This window comes from Caretta caretta, chromosome 9, assembly GCF_965140235.1.
Source record: "Caretta caretta isolate rCarCar2 chromosome 9, rCarCar1.hap1, whole genome shotgun sequence".
Taxonomy (NCBI): domain Eukaryota; kingdom Metazoa; phylum Chordata; order Testudines; family Cheloniidae; genus Caretta; species Caretta caretta.
Window position 1 is genome coordinate 97,893,060 of NC_134214.1, and position 15,512 is coordinate 97,908,571.

The 15,512-nt window shown below is 42.2% G+C and overlaps 1 protein-coding gene across 8 annotated transcripts in view; it reads left to right on the plus strand.

Annotated features, from left to right (window-relative positions):
* The first annotated feature begins 291 nt into the window (after positions 1-291).
* The window catches only part of ARHGEF6 (Rac/Cdc42 guanine nucleotide exchange factor 6), a 60,833-nt gene continuing 45,612 nt past the window's right edge, over positions 292-15,512 (plus strand). The window contains exons 1-3 of one of the 8 annotated variants that reach the window (XM_048864798.2): positions 292-973; positions 2,149-2,232; positions 13,794-13,878. In XM_048864798.2, coding sequence (XP_048720755.1) covers positions 809-973; positions 2,149-2,232; positions 13,794-13,878 — 334 coding nt within the window. In that variant the 5' untranslated portion in view covers positions 292-808. Of the gene's footprint in view, positions 974-2,148; positions 2,233-7,685; positions 7,843-7,868; positions 8,168-13,793; positions 13,879-15,512 lie in introns of those variants that run through there. The other 7 variants (XM_048864802.2, XM_048864800.2, XM_048864799.2 and 4 more) reach the window with 7 other exon arrangements.

Sequence of the window (15,512 nt, forward strand, 5' to 3'; positions counted from 1 at the left end):
TCTTATCAGTATTTTTATCTAAAATGTTCATTTATCATTTTTCTGTGCTCAGAATAACTTCAACAGTGATATTTTTAACAAGGGGTGTGTGTGTGTGTGTGTACACGGAGGGGAGGGCAGAAGAAATCTCACCATATGGCTAAACTGCCTGAAAAGCTCGTATTTCAGATTTTGAAAATGGAAAGATTCAATGTGTTCTATAAACACTTTATGTAAGATTTGTAAAAATTATCTCTCAAAAAATAAAGTTATTTAAAAATGTTTTATTGATTTTTTTCAATTAAATTTTCAAGCTCTTAATTGTTGACAGCAGTCCTGATTCTGCACACACTTGCAAACACTTAAACATATGCATAACTTTACTCACATGTATTGCTGTTGACTTCAGTGGGACTATACACAAGGGTAATTATATACTTAAGATCTTGCAGGGTTGCTCCCCTATATTAGGATAAATTACTCAGATAAGATACCGATGGATGTGATATAAATATCTAAACAGAGAGGATATTCATTTTTATTTACAAGCAACCGTTCAACCCAAAAGTTCTACTTACTTTCACCATATTTAAGCACAATAATACAGGACCTGAAACCATTTATACAGCCACAAACTTGTTTCTTCATTTAGAATGAGCATAGCTTCTGTTTTTTTAAAAATCACAAGTTCAGAGGCTTTCAATGCAGAGTTAAAAGTTGTTTCAAGCTTTCGCTCTGCAGTCACTAGAAGAGGCAGGAAGATGCAATCACGGATGTGGGTTAGGGTTTGTAGCTGCACTAAACTGTAGTGAAGGCAGAATTCTTAACGATGAATTCAGAAGAGCGAATCGTGACATGGCTTATTTCATTAGGAGTTTTAAATTCCCCCAAAAAGATTATAGGTGATCCAGAGCAGTTCTTGAAAGCTTCTCTGAAAGATGGAGTAGTACTTTGCAAATTGGTTAATCGGCTTCTTCCAGGATCTGTGGAAAAGGTAACAACTTAAGTGTATTTTGGTAGTCACTATGGCAGGAGCATCTTGCTACACTGTGCTGCATGTCTCTAATACTCTGAGAAACCAGAGCATGATATTTTACCAGCAGGCACTGTTTCTAATGACTCTGTTTTTGGAGGAGGGAAGAAAGGAAAGATGCCATCTGTTTTTCAGAGAGACTTCAGTATGTTATCTTGTGTCAAAGTTACTGTATTGTTAGTTGGATTTAAGTAAAATATATAAATTTGGATTGTAGCTTTTTAAAATTTTGTAATCTCTTGGAGAAATTTTGTCAGCAACAAGAAACAAAACAAAAAAAGCATATTGCTTATATTTACAGTTGGAATTGGCTGAATTATGCATGCATGGCGTAAGTCCTGGCATGACTTTTATGCATGCTCTTGTATTTGAAGTAGAAATATTTACTCAACCAGAGGTCAAATCTCCAAGTCTTAGATAATGTATCTATGACTTGTAAATATAATGCTTGAATTTTAAAGACAATTCCATAAAGAATGTACTAATATCTTGCTAACCAGGAAACATAATAGAGAAGGGACTCAAATAGGAATAAAAGTACCTTTCATCAGTGCCAGTTTGTATTTGGTCTGGCCAATACATTTGCAATGTTTTGAAGCTGCTAAACCAAATCAGTACATCGTGTTATAGTTTTATTTGGTACGTAGGCAGACAGTTCAAATCAGCAATAAGTAACTGCAAACAGAAAAGCGGAAGGAGCTTGATGAGAGATAGGAAATGGCAACACAGAGGACAGGCTGTCAGTAAAATGATAGAAAAAACAGATTCCTCCCCATCCTATAAAACAGGAACCTTTAAAAAAATAAGTTGAACTAGCTGGATATATGTCTCCATTTATGTATGTAGTGGTGGTTTTGGGCAGTGTGCTGATAAAGGTCAAGCTTCTCACTATCACTTAGGGCAGTGTCATATGCTGACATTCAAAACAATGTCAATGCCGACCATTTAGATTTATGCATCATTTCCTCCAGTGGCTCTTCCTGGTTCAACAGCTTGCCTACCACCCCCGAGCCTCCCCCTAAAAAGCTTCTCTAATTCAGAATAAGATGCACATTGTCAAATATCCATGCAAGTCTAGTGAGCAGAGACTTTCCTGATAGTAATACAATAATCATGTCTGGGTTTTGTTTCTTTAGTATTGTCTGGAGCCCAAAAATGAAGCAGATTGCATCAGCAACATTCAGGAGTTCTTAAAAGTCTGTGCCACACTTAAAGTGGAGGTAAGTTATTCCACTTATCTCCATTACACTTTATAAAATGATTATTCTGCTAATCTATTTCCCTTGTGAATGTTCCTAAATGAGATCACTTAGCAGGAGATTAAATTGATCATTATTGGTAATCTCTTGTTTTAGTAAAATACATGAGTTTGAATTCCTTAATATTCGGGACAGGGATTCAGAGAAATTTTGCAAATGTAATAGTGTCTCAGAGTTGAATAGACTACCTTTCAAGCCTTTGAGATGGAGCTAAATGTTGAAATAGGAACATGTACTAAAAATAACATTCTTTCTAGAGAGAGCTGAGGAGTTTGATCCTGTTGAAGATTTTTTGGTACTAAAGAAAAATTCATTCAATCCTCAGCCCTGCTTTAGTTTTCCTTATATTGTAGTAATATTAAGACTACTTTACATTTATCCAAGGTCTTTCCTCACAAAGGGTTCTTGTGTTAATTGTGATAGAATAAATGGTTCCAGAGAGTCAAAAGTAATAACATGACCCTGTCTCTGTTCAACACTAAACGGTTAAATAAAACTTCCGATTTTGAGTACAGAGACCTTGGCCTACTTAGTCCCATGGCAAACATACTAGAAAATTCATGCCAAAGTCTAGAAATTTGTTGATCAGGATACACAGGAGAAAAAAAAATCAGAAGAAGACATTTTGGAATTCAAATTGATGGGTTAACAGAACAAACTTAATCAGAACCTATCTAAATCCCTTTTTCACATAGAGCATGTGTTAGTCTTTCTTTGTCAGGTAGTCCTTCTTAGTGGGGAAGAAAGGGTTGGAACCTTTTATAAACTTTCACCTACTTTCCAACAGCTAAACTTACAATTGGGGTAGGCCTGATAAACCCCGGTTATGACAACAGGATCCTAAAATGCTTTACAGATATTGGGCCTGATTCTGCAAAACATATTTGTATAGATGTAGCCTTTACTCACACACAAAAAGTCAATGAAATCAAAGGAATTACTTACATAAATATCATCTGATTAAATGAGTAGGGGTTGCAGAATGTGCCTTTTATATGGTCCCAAAGAGTGCAAGCTGATTCCTGTGCCCAAGCCTAGCCCCAATGTGAGTGGAAGGGTGTGCCCACCCACAAAAGGTTGTGGGATCAGGGCCTAAATGACTGTGCTGATTCTTCAAAATAGAAGTTCAGTTAATTTTGCTATATACTTTCAGACTGGTCATGTGGCATCCCTTGAGTTTTTAAAAAAAAAAAAAAAAAAAAAAGCCTCTTATTTCACACAAAAGACATCTTGCCGTGGAAGTTTATTTGAAAATTTGGCATTAACTTCCTCAGAGTGCTAATGATGAGTCTGAGGAAAAAATACTGTTTTCAAGGGAAATAAGTAGAGCTGGTTGGGAATTTTTCGACAACTTTTTTTGTCAGAAAATGCTGATTTGTGGAAAAGTGTCAGTTTAGACTAAACTTTCTTCTGGAAGGCTTCTCGGGTTCAGGACGGAATTTCTGGTCAAAATGAGGGAGAAAGAGAGACCCATATCAGAATATCCACTCACCTGGGATGTGGAAGAATTACTCCGAATCAGAGTAGGAGCTTGAACCAAAATTACCTACATCCCCGATAAGTGCCCTAACCACTGGACTGGTGGCTATTCTGTATATTAACTGAAGCACATGGCATTAATAAAAAGCCATTATTTAAACAATTTCTTGGTTTTCACATAATTATTAGAAATCCCAGAAACAGTCATACAGTAAAAACATTTCTAAAAACAGGAATTTTGCTTTTCCTTAACTTTAGCACAAAAGGGTCAGATACTGCAAAGCCTTACTCACTCAGGTACCGCCAGTGAATTTTACTTATGGAAAGTATCGTCTCTGAGGCCAATATGAGAATTGGCACTTCAAAATTTGAAAAATGTAAACTAGCTCTATAGTTAGTCAAAAAATAGGAATTTAGCAAAAAAAAAAACATCTTTTCCCCCATTTTTTCCCAATTTCAATATTCTGTCTAAATTGGAAGAATTTCAGCCAGCTGTATTCAGTGGGAGGAGATGGGGAGGGAGATGGAATGACCAGTAAAAGTGAAGTCATTAATAGAGGAGCTCCTTCCAGATTTGGATTGAGAGACAGTGGCAGAGGGGTCTGCACTTACCAGTACCTGTGTTTCATTTCTGCTATGCATAAAGCTAGAGAGGATTCCATGCTCAGGGCTGTCTGACCAGCACCTTTCACAAGCATTACTTTCACTTGGAAAAAAAACAACTAGCTTTGGGACCCCCCTGCAGCAGCTGTTTACAAATGCAGGAGCAAGTCTGAACTATGAAGATGTACACCTGAGCTTCAGCACTGATGAAAGTCATGGAAACCATGGCCTGCGAAGTATCGGGGTGGCACTTGGAGAATGGAGATAAAGGAGCACAAAAGAGGAAATTTGGTTGGGCAAGGCAGCAGTACTTGAGAGGCAACATCTGGATGGCGAACTTGGTGAGATGTAGGGATGGGTAGCTTTCCTCAGGGAAAGCTCAGACTCCCTCAGGCATGAGGGAAACGGCAAGCCTAGGATAGAAAATACAGAGAAGAGATGGAGAGAAGGAAGAAGAGAGAAAAAGAGTGGAAGGAAGGAAAGAAAAAAGACAGGATTTTGTATGCCATCTTGGTATTACATAATCCACAATAAACTCCCCACCTCAACATACCCCAGGCTTGTTCTGAAAGGACCATTTCTAGGGAGCGAGAAGATTTCGGCTGATTCCTTATTTTCTCTGTTGGGACTGCTGGGTGTGAATTACACTGGTGGTCTCTTGTGGAGTAACACCTGAACCTGACCGCCATGAACCGGAGTCAGACCACCAACTGTCCTCCACAGATCACTGGAAAGCCATTGAGTGTTCATGACGTACAGTCACTATTGACTTTGAGTTCAAATGTGTAAACTCTTTTCCCACCCACCGTGATTCAGATGTGAGGCAGGGCTGTGTAAGAACCACCTACATTTGGGCCAAAAGACTTGTGATTTAAATTGGGTGCAATTTGAGGTGCAGTAGAAAGGACCATTTCTTTTGCATTTTTTAAGATGCCCTGGGATACAAAGCAAGGAGAAAGCTCCTGTACAGACTCACCAGATACCATGTACTCACATGTTTAAGGACACACTTAAAAGTCCAAGCTGGACCGAGTGATAAAAAGCGGCTCTTATCCCTTTTCCCATCCCCATTCTCTTAAGCAAACTCATCTCCTGAAATCCTGTTCCTTTTGAGGTTATCAGCTTCTGCACTTTCTGTCTACCTCATGTCATAACATTTTGTTGGTGACTTCACATCGGTTTCCACAGCAATAGTGACACCACAAGCAAATCAAGGATAAGTTTATTCAGGTGGAGAATAAACAGTAATATCTATTTTTGGTACCTACCATTACCATATTCTTTGAGTTCCTCACAAGCTTTAATGTATTTATCCTCACACCATCCCTGTGTGAGAGGGCAGTTCTATTCTCCTCATACGGACAGGGAACTGAGACCCAGAGAGACTGAGTGACTTGCCCAAGGTCATGCAGGACATCTATCATGGAGCAAGGAATTGAATTTGGGTCTCCTGAATCCCAAATTTGCACCCTAGCCACTGGGCCATCCTTCCTCTCCAGTAGATTATTACATTTTACCTTTACATGCTTATGTGCAACTCCTAGCATGCACACATATGAGAAGGCTGAATTTGACTGGATGTTTGTTTATTTTAACAAGAAAGAGAACTTTATTTAGCAAGGTAAAATGGTTATTGGTGTGACAAAGTAGTTCCTACAAATAGCTGGATTTCTGAACCAAGCCAGGTACCTGCAACATTAATCAGATATTTGGATTAAATCATATAGTCAAGAGTCAATATCTGGATAGTAGAGTATGGAACTTTGGTGTTGCAGTTCTGAGCAGTTGGAAATCTGGGCTGCAAGCTCTAAGGCCCTGATCCTGTAAACACTTTTGCATGTGCTTAACTTTAAGCATATGAGTTAGTCTCATTGACTTCAGTGGAACTACAAATCGGCTTAAAGTAAAACATGTACAGAAGTGTGCAGCAGGATTGGGGCCAAAATTTTGGTTTTTATATTAGCTCTCAGTCCAATACTTCCATGAGCCATTTCCTTTCCAAAATGCAGCCAAATACTTTACTGAAGTGTACTGGGAATTTCACACTTCATGGAAGCAGGGTTGTAATTGAACATATGGACAGGAAGAGCCAGGAGGCTTTGAGGTTGCTGTTTGGGGCAATATTTTATTTTTTTAAATGTCACTTCCTTGATTAAATTGTGATTCTTTCCCAGGGCTTTGAATAGCAATTTCTCTCTCTTTTTAAGCAGTTTAGAAAAGCTGACACTTTTTCATTTTAACAGTCTGTTGTTTCTTTGCCTTTGTTCTCTTGATATTGGACTTTTATTGGATTTTTTCTGCCTTTATCCCACCTGGTTATTCGATCCATATTGGTTTCTATCACCTTCTCTTGATAGTTCTGACAGTTGTGTTGGTCATCACTACTACTAATTTTTCTTCTTAAGATATTGTGATAGTGAGAACCACCAGCGTGTGCTGTTGTGTATATAGTCTTACAAGTTCTTTTTCCTACCGCAGGAGCTCTGCTGGCTGGCTATGGAGAAAAGCTGCAGTGTTAATTTGGTGGGTTTCTATTTGAGGGAGCTGTGGCAAGCGGTAGGAGAGCTGGTTTTCTTCCCTGACTGGAGTCAGTGCTTGGGGTAGAGCTGCTCCCTGGGAACCCTGCACTGGCGTTTGGGTGGAGATTCCCGACAGAAAGGATTACCTGGTTGATTTTGTGACCACTTTTGTGCCAGGCTGCTGTAAATAAAACAATTTACATTAAGAAAATACTTTGTCTCCATGCCACAGACTTCTCCATCCCCAGAGAAACAAACTGCAAGGCCCCTGACAGATGCTACTCTTTGGCGGAGGGATGACAATATTTTAGAGGTAGTGATTAAAATAGATGGAAACGGGATGGGTGAGATCTTCTTGGCAGCAGCCAGAGCGCTTTTCCCGTCCCCCAGCCAGAGCAAAGCGAGCGAGCTCCTTTTGCTTTGGCAGAGAGGGAAACGGAGTTTCTCCCGTATTTAACCTGTTCCCAGAGCTGCCTTCAGCGCTGGGCGGGTCTGAGAAGCGGCTACCCGAGGCACCGAGCGTTTGGCGAGGCTGCGAAGCGGACACGCTCGCTTTGGCGAGAGATGCGCCGGGCACTAGAGGCATCTCCGGGCGTTGACTCTGCGCCAGCCCGGCTGGGGCTGCAGTGCGGGGGAGCAGCTCTGCGCGCTGGGAGCCGCCGGTAGAGCGCCAGGGAAGGGGCCCCGGGCTCCGGCCAGGGCCGGCAGCTGCTCGCCCTGGGGGCTGGGGCGCCCCGGGCCGAGCGCTCCCCGGACCCGGCCGGGCGCAGCGTGCGCGCTGGGGGGAGGCGCTCCCTGTCACTTCCCCTTCCTAGCGCCGCGATCCGGCTCCGGGTCAGAGCTAGCAGCCGCCTTCCGCACCCAGCAGCGCCGCCTCCGCCGCGGACAGACCCGGGGGGCCGCTGTCATGCCCCGGGGGTGGCCACCATGCCGCCCTGCGCCGCACGGAGCCTGAGTGCCCGCTCCTGCCGTGAGTAGCCGGTGCCCGCCGCGCCGCTCCCTGCCCTGGGTGCCGTGCGCTGTCTGCACGGCCCCCCGTGCTGAGTGCCCGGGGCCCCCTGCCCTGCGCCCACTGCCCTCTTCCCGCCGCCCCCGGCCTCCCCCTCGTCCTCTGTCCCGCAGCTGGTGTCTGGTGCCCGCACTGCTCGGGGCTAGGGCGCATGGGAAGTGTCGCGCACACACACACACAGCCCCCTCCTCTCGGCAGCACGTTGATTCAGCGGCAGCCTCCGCCACCAAGTCCCCTGCTCACCGCCTGCCATCGCAAACCCTTCTCTGACCTTCCGTGGCAGCAGGTAAAGTAAGTCACAACTTGTGGAGCGTGGCCCGTTCTGATTCTTTGTGTCCGGCCCCCCCCCGGTGTGCTTAGTGCATGCAGAGCTAGGGCAGCCCGTGCTCCGCAGTGACTGAAGCCGCCGTCTGAATATTTTAATGTTCGGCGCTATTTATGTTTGGAGAGAGGATGCAACCGAGGCTGGTGGGGAGCGGAAACAATTGTACCGGGGCCCTGAGCTCAGCCCTTCCCCCATGCCCCCCGCCATCTGTAATGGGTGAAATAGGAGGGGGTGGGGCCCGAGATACCAGGGTCCCAAATGTCTCTGGACCGGCACAAGTTGCATAAGTGACATTTATGGTGGTCGAATCTGAAAAGTGATTTGCTCTTTATGTGGAGAAGGTGCCATGCCTAAAAACGGTACAGCGTACAAGAAAGACTGGCCAGTACCTAGGGTGTTAGGAAAGGTGGAGGTGTGACCAAAGTAGTGCTGCTAAGACTGTGGGACCAGCTATTTTGTGCTGTGCAGAATCTTCCTTGAGGAAATTCTCTTCATTAGAGCAAGGACTGGATAGTGCTGATTAAAACATTCCCCCCAGTTCTGGCATATCTCAGTTTTGCTGGTTTTCACAGATATAATTTGGTATAATATACAGATAGATATAATAGTTTGGACCTGTTCCTGCTTTCATTGAAATCCATGACAAAACTCTCATGGACTTCAGTGAAAGGAGGATTGGGCTCCTAATTGCCAAAAAGGACTGACTGCCTAATAGTTACAGCAGCAAGTGGGACTACAGCTGGCTTTGTTCACAAACCTTTGTTCTGTTTTGGTCACTTGGGTCTATATCCTTGTTGTCGGTTTCACTTTGAGTTTTGGGTTTGTGCTAATGGTCTGAGTTTTGTTGGTTTCATGTTAGAACCATGCAAATCTGCCTTTCATCCGAAGACCTAATTCATTGTTAAAAGGTTCTTAACCCTTGGTGAACCTCATTCACATACTGGGTTTGTATAAAACCAGATATTCCAAAACTTTCTCACACATCCCTGGGTTTTATTCCCAGTTAGTGACTTGCTAAATATGTTAGGGCCTGATTTTGAGAGATGCTGAGCGCCTACAGCTTTTATATAAAATGAGTGGAATGTCTCTCCCTTCTGCAGACCTTAAGAAATTAAAAATGGCTATGCTGGGTCAGACAATGGTCCATCTAGCTCAGTATCCTGTCTTCTGACAGTGCCCAAGGCCAGATGCTTCAGAGGGAATGAACAGAACAAGGCAATTTATCAAGGGATCCATCCCCTGTCATCCAGTCCCAGCTTCTGGCAGTCAGATGTTTAGGGACACCCAGAGCATGGGATTGTGTCCCTGACCATCTTGGCTAATTGCCATTGATGAGCGTATCCTCCATTAATTTATCTTATTCTTTTTTGAATGCATTTATATATTGGCCTTCACAACATCCCTTGGCAACATGTTCCACAGGTTGGCTGTGTGTTGTGTGACGAAGTACTTTCTTCTGTTTGTTTTAAACCTGGTGCCTATAAATTTCAGTGGGTGACCCCCGGCTCTTGGGTTATGTGAAGAGGTAAATAACACTTCCTTATTCACTGTCTCCACACCGTTCATGATTTTGTAGACTCTATCATAACCCCCCTTCATCATCTCTTCTCTCAGGTGAACAGTCCTAGTCTTTTTAATCTCTCCTCATATGAAAGCTGTTTCATCCCTTAATTATTTTTGTTCCCCTTTTCTGTATATCCTTTCCAATTCTAATATATCTTTTTTTAGCTGGAGCGACCAGACCTGCACACAGTATTCAAGGTGTGGGCATACAATGGTTTTATATAGTGGCATTATATTTACTGTCTTATTACTGATCCCTTTCCTAATGGTGCCTAGCGTTCTGTTAGGTTTTTTGACTGCTGCTGCACATTGTGTGGATGTTTTCAGAGAACTATCCACAATGACTCCAAGATCTCTTTCTTGAATGGTAACAGCTAATTTAGACCACATCATTTTGATTACATAGTTGGAATTAGGTTTTCCAATGTGTATTGCTTTGCATTTATCATCTGAATTTCATCTACCATTTTGTTACCCAGTCACATAGTTTTGTGAGATCCCTTTGTAACTCTTCACATCTGCTTTGGATTAAACTATTTTGAGTAATTTTGTATCATCTGCAAATTTTATCACCTCACTGTTCACCCCTTTTCCCAGATCATTTATGAATATGTTGAACAGCACAGTCCCAGTGTAGATCCTCGGGGGACTCTGCTATTTACCTCTCTCCATTCTGAAAACTGGCCTTTTATTCCCACCTTTGTTTTCTGTCTTTTAACCAGTTACTGATCCATTAAAGGACCTTCCTTTTTATCCCATGACTATCTACTTTGCTTAAGAGCCTCTGGTGAGGCTTTCTCAAAATTCAAGTACACTATATCCACTGAATGACCCTTGCCCATATGTTTGTTGACCTCCTTAGAAATTGGTGAGGCATGAGTTCCCTTTACAAAAGCTGTGTTGTCTCTTCCCCAACATATCATTCATCTATATGTCTCATAGTTCTGTTCTCTACTATCGTTTCAACCAATTTACCAGGTACTGTACTGAAGTTAGGCTTATTGGCCTGCAATTGTCGGGATTGCCCCAGAGCCTTTTTAAAAAGTCAGCATTTCATTATCTCTCTGCCAGTCATCTGATACAGAGGCTGATTTAAGTGATAGGTTTCATACCACAGTTAGTAGTTCTACAATTTCATATTTGAGTTCCTTCAGAATTCTTGCGTGATACCATCTTGGTGACTTATTACTGTTTAATTTATTTGTTTGTTCCAAAACCTCTTCCATTGACACCTCAATCTGAGACAGTTCCTCAGATTTGTCACCTAAGAAGAATGGCTCATGTGGGAATCTTCCCTCACATCCTCTGCAGTGAAGAATGATGCAAATAATTCGTTTAGCTTCTCTGCAGCAGCCTTGTCTTCTTTGATTGCTCCTTTAGCACCTGGATTCACAGGAAAGGATTGCTGCTCTTCTAATCTCCCTCCAAGCTCCCACCTCTATCCACTTCCTCTCTCCCTCTTACAGTTGAGGACTGGGAAAGCTGCAGCTGATTTTATCCTAATATGATGTCACCAGTGCGGCCACATGTTTCCATTGGAGGAAGCCAGGATCTGTTATTTCTAATGTAGGAAAAACACCATGACTCAGTTTGGGTAAATTGGTGTGGGTTCGTTGACTTCAGTGAAGCTACACTGATTTACACCAGCTGAGGAGCTGGCCTCTTGTCTTTTACTATCATAAAGTATCGGTGGAAAGAGCCACACACACTTCTCCTTTTGGATTTGCAACTCATGTTTAATTAAGAGAACAAAATTAGGGACTAGAGAAACAGAAGGAGTAGAGTTTATATCTTACAAGTAAGGGCTTGTCTACATTATTCTAGAATAAGGTATGGAGTGAATTTAAAGTGCAGTAGTTATTTTAGAATAACTCCCTACGTGAACACTGTTATTTCAGAAAGCTATTCTGATCAATTTCCCCCATGTAGATAAACCTAAAAGTTGTTTGCTTTCCTTCCATCATCTTCCATCACCTTTTGCACATGTGCGTGCACACACACAGAGGGTATGTCTACATTAGACTTTTGTATCTCAGGTTAATTGAATGCCAGTTACCTCGAGGTGTAAAAGTCTAATGAAGATGAGCGCTCCCATTCATTCTGGGTCTGGAGAGAATACGGCTTTCTTGAAGTATTTTTCTCATTCACTCCTTTAAATAATATACTGATGCCACCATTCCAAGTCTGTTTTCCTTGACTGCTGAAGTGGAAGAAAAGGACATGACCCAGAAAATGACACAGCAGAGAAAACATAAGCAAACGTTGCAATCCCAGTGTTTACGTTCAGAATGAAGCCATGCTAACATCACATCCACTAGTCACTGCCAATGGAGTCACTATACTCATGAGCTCTTTTAGCCTCCCTTTTGAGGGAGAAACTAATGTTGCTATTTAAAGCTGAAACCCTTGCTCAAGTAGCACCTACTGCAGACACCAGTGGGTAGTGTATGGCCCACTCCTGTGGGAGTCTTACAGAAACAAACCCAAGAACAGATTCAGCACATGCATTAGAAGATCTGCTTAGAGTATCCCCAATATATGTGGAAACTTCCTTCAATCTTACAGAGTTATAGAAGTATCAAAGGGATAAGTCTGGGTAGTTTGGAGTAGTGTCATTTGAAAAGGAAGCTACTAAGTTTAACACACTCTTTCATACAACTCTAAATGGGGAGGCTTCTGCTTATTAGAGTTTTATCAGAGGTGGTTTTAATACCTCTTCTTGCAGATGATATTCTCCTAGATCCAAGTGGTTATATAGATTTTTAAAACCGAGAACTGCATGTTGTCTTCCTCACCTACTGTGTAGTGCCTGCTGCTCAGATGCTCCGTGATGTGTGTGGCACATACGCTTAGAGAGAGAGAGCGTATGGAAGCTTGGATTCAGGGGAGGGCAAAGGCACATTTTACTTCTAACTTTATTAGGAATTTGGTAAATGTGCCTGAGGAACTATATGTAGGAAATGAAAAAGGGCCACATCAAAGAGTAACCCCTCTTTCTGTGAATTTTTTAAGGTAATGAATGATCTTGTGCTTGTTTTTCACGAAGTACTTTTTAGTGCACTGGGAGAATCTGTCAATGGATAGTGTCTGGCTGGACAGTGGCTAAGGCCTTCCGTGCTCATTGGCTTTGCAGAACTATAGCTCTAGCCCCAGTACAAAGTATACCTCTTAATGAGCAGGTGGTGTCCACAAAGCTTCTTGTACCTCTTCAACCCCACTCAAGGTTTGGAAGGATTTGCACAGACCCTCCGCACTAAGGTGAATTTCTTCCATATCAAAGAGCGAGACTGTGGCTAGAGTGCTTTGAAAACCCAAAAAGCATCTCCTCTATTATACTGGATTGGTGTAACCGTGAATGCCACTTACAATGTAGAATTTTATCTCCAGGGTGATGATGGTCTAATAGGCCAGGTCCAGAAGATCCACTGACCCCAACAGATCACTGACATGAAAATAAAACCCTTCCCATTGATATATATTTTTGCCACCTGCTAATTGAAGCAATGAATCTTTTTGAATGGAATGTCTTATACACTGGATAGTGAGTGCCTGCTGCCTGGGATAACTGTAAATATGTACCGCGTGCTATGTTGTAAGTGCAGAACATCCTGTGTTTGGCACCATCGCTGTTAAAGTATTTACACTCTCAGGCCCATTAGCTTAGATTACTAAAATGGCAGTGAAATCATTCCTTCCCTCCAAGCAAGTGACAAAACTCTGAATGATTTCAAGGGGAGCAAGATCTGACCCTCATTTGCCAACGTCTTCCTTTTATGTCCATAGCATCCTGCTCTGAATGGGTACATGCACCTTCTTTCAGCATCTGTTGCCAGTTTAACTTCACTAAGCTAAAAGGAAGTTGAACAAATCAACTCCAAAACCTCTTCCTATATTTGAAATGCTGCAAAGATGCTTAGGGGGTTTTGACCATTTAATAATCACTGTCGTTGCTTACCAGAGTGGGCCAGTAAAACTGGGATTATAAGATGTTTTGTGTTAAACTGACATAGTTCCTTTTTTACAGCTCTTTGATGCACGCGATCTGTATGCCGGAGGAAATTTCTCCAAGGTGCTGAATACCTTAGCAGCTGTAAACAAAGCTACTGAAGGTATGAAAACTTTTATCTTTTTTTTAAAATACTACCTCTAAGTACGGTCTACTATTTTTAGTAACTCATGATTTCTAATTATTTTCAAAGGTTTGGCAGACAGGACTGCCCACCTGGAGCATGTGGTACAGTGGGATTAACATTTGCATTTCTAGTGATTTAGGACTGAAATGTGCTACCTGAGATATGCATTTTGGAGGTTAGAATCTTCTTTATACTATGGCCCTTTACATGGTTCTGGCTGTATAAATGGACCTTCAAGTGCGTCAGCATAAATCGGCCTTAATATAAATGAGACTCTAGCCCCAACAAATGCAAACATCGAATTTTAAATGGTACATTTTAAAGTTTGAAGAAAAAAGTAGACCATCCGCATTGGACATTTGTTGAATGTCTGGCAATTCTGTGTGTTTAGACGCTCAGTCCAGTGTGTCGATGACCTTTGCTTTTCCTTGTTTAGGTCTGTGAAGTGCGTCTCCCTGATCAGGCATCAGATGCCCGCTATGTGCACTGTGCTACTTACAGTACTGTCGGCTCTGGTCAGTGCAGGAGCAGGTCATTCAGGCAAAGCAAATCTGGGTTGTCCCTTCTCAATATTTAGCTGTTCTCTAAAATTTTCCTCGTTCTTATTTTCTGTCAAATCAGATATAAAGTGAGAAGATTCAAAAGCAAACCACTAAATACCATGAGCGTGGAAACAGTCTTACTTTATTAGGTAGAACTCCCTGCACCCTGTACTGTCTGTAGGAAAGAATTACAGTCTATTGTGGGGAGTGTGGGGGAGGGAGGAGCAGGATGCCTTAATGGGTAGGTTTGGTGAGAGATCTGCATTTCACAGATCTGAAAAGAGGTTGGAGGCGGGAAGGTAGTTATGGTCCCAATCTTGCAACTGGATCTGCACAAGCAGACCTCTGTGCCCAGTGGAGTCTGTAAGGTTACAAATGGCATACTTTAAAGCCTCTCATGTTTCTTTATTATTTTGAAAATTGCATATTAGCTTATTCACACAGAAAGAATTTAAAAATCCAATTTAATTGTCACCCTTCAGGCCCTTTGTTTACTTTTTGCATTTCTCTCAGGGTGGGAAGGGACAATATGCCCACTCTTGCCTAGTTAGTTGTGCTGTCGAGTCCTCTTGCATTAGTGCAACGCTGCAGGGGAACATACAAAGAAGAAACTTTCTATAGCATTTTAATTCCAATGAGAAACATTTTTGCTGAGCTGAGGTTTTATAAAACCACATTTATACAAAACCTAATTTTGGGGCCTGAGTTTACCTGACAATGCCCCTTTAAAAGAGCTCTCCCTTTTCTGAATGCTGCTCCTCTTAGACAGAAAAATGCAAGTTCTTACCTCCAGGTGTCCAGCTGATCCACTGCTTCTGCTGGTTAGTCAGCTGCCTGAGAAGCCCATGAACAGCAATTCATCCTCAGTGCATCTTCGTAAAAGGCCCTTAGTGGGCTCATTAAATGAGAAGCCCTTTGGGGGCCAATTCAGAAGATCCTTGTGGGCCAATGGGATGCTAGTACAAAATGCAGGTCAGTTGGAAGGTACGCAAGGCAAATTTGCATGAAAACAGGATCTTTTGATTTCAGTTTTCATCTGCTCTGGTGCTTTTCCCCACCTGAACTCAG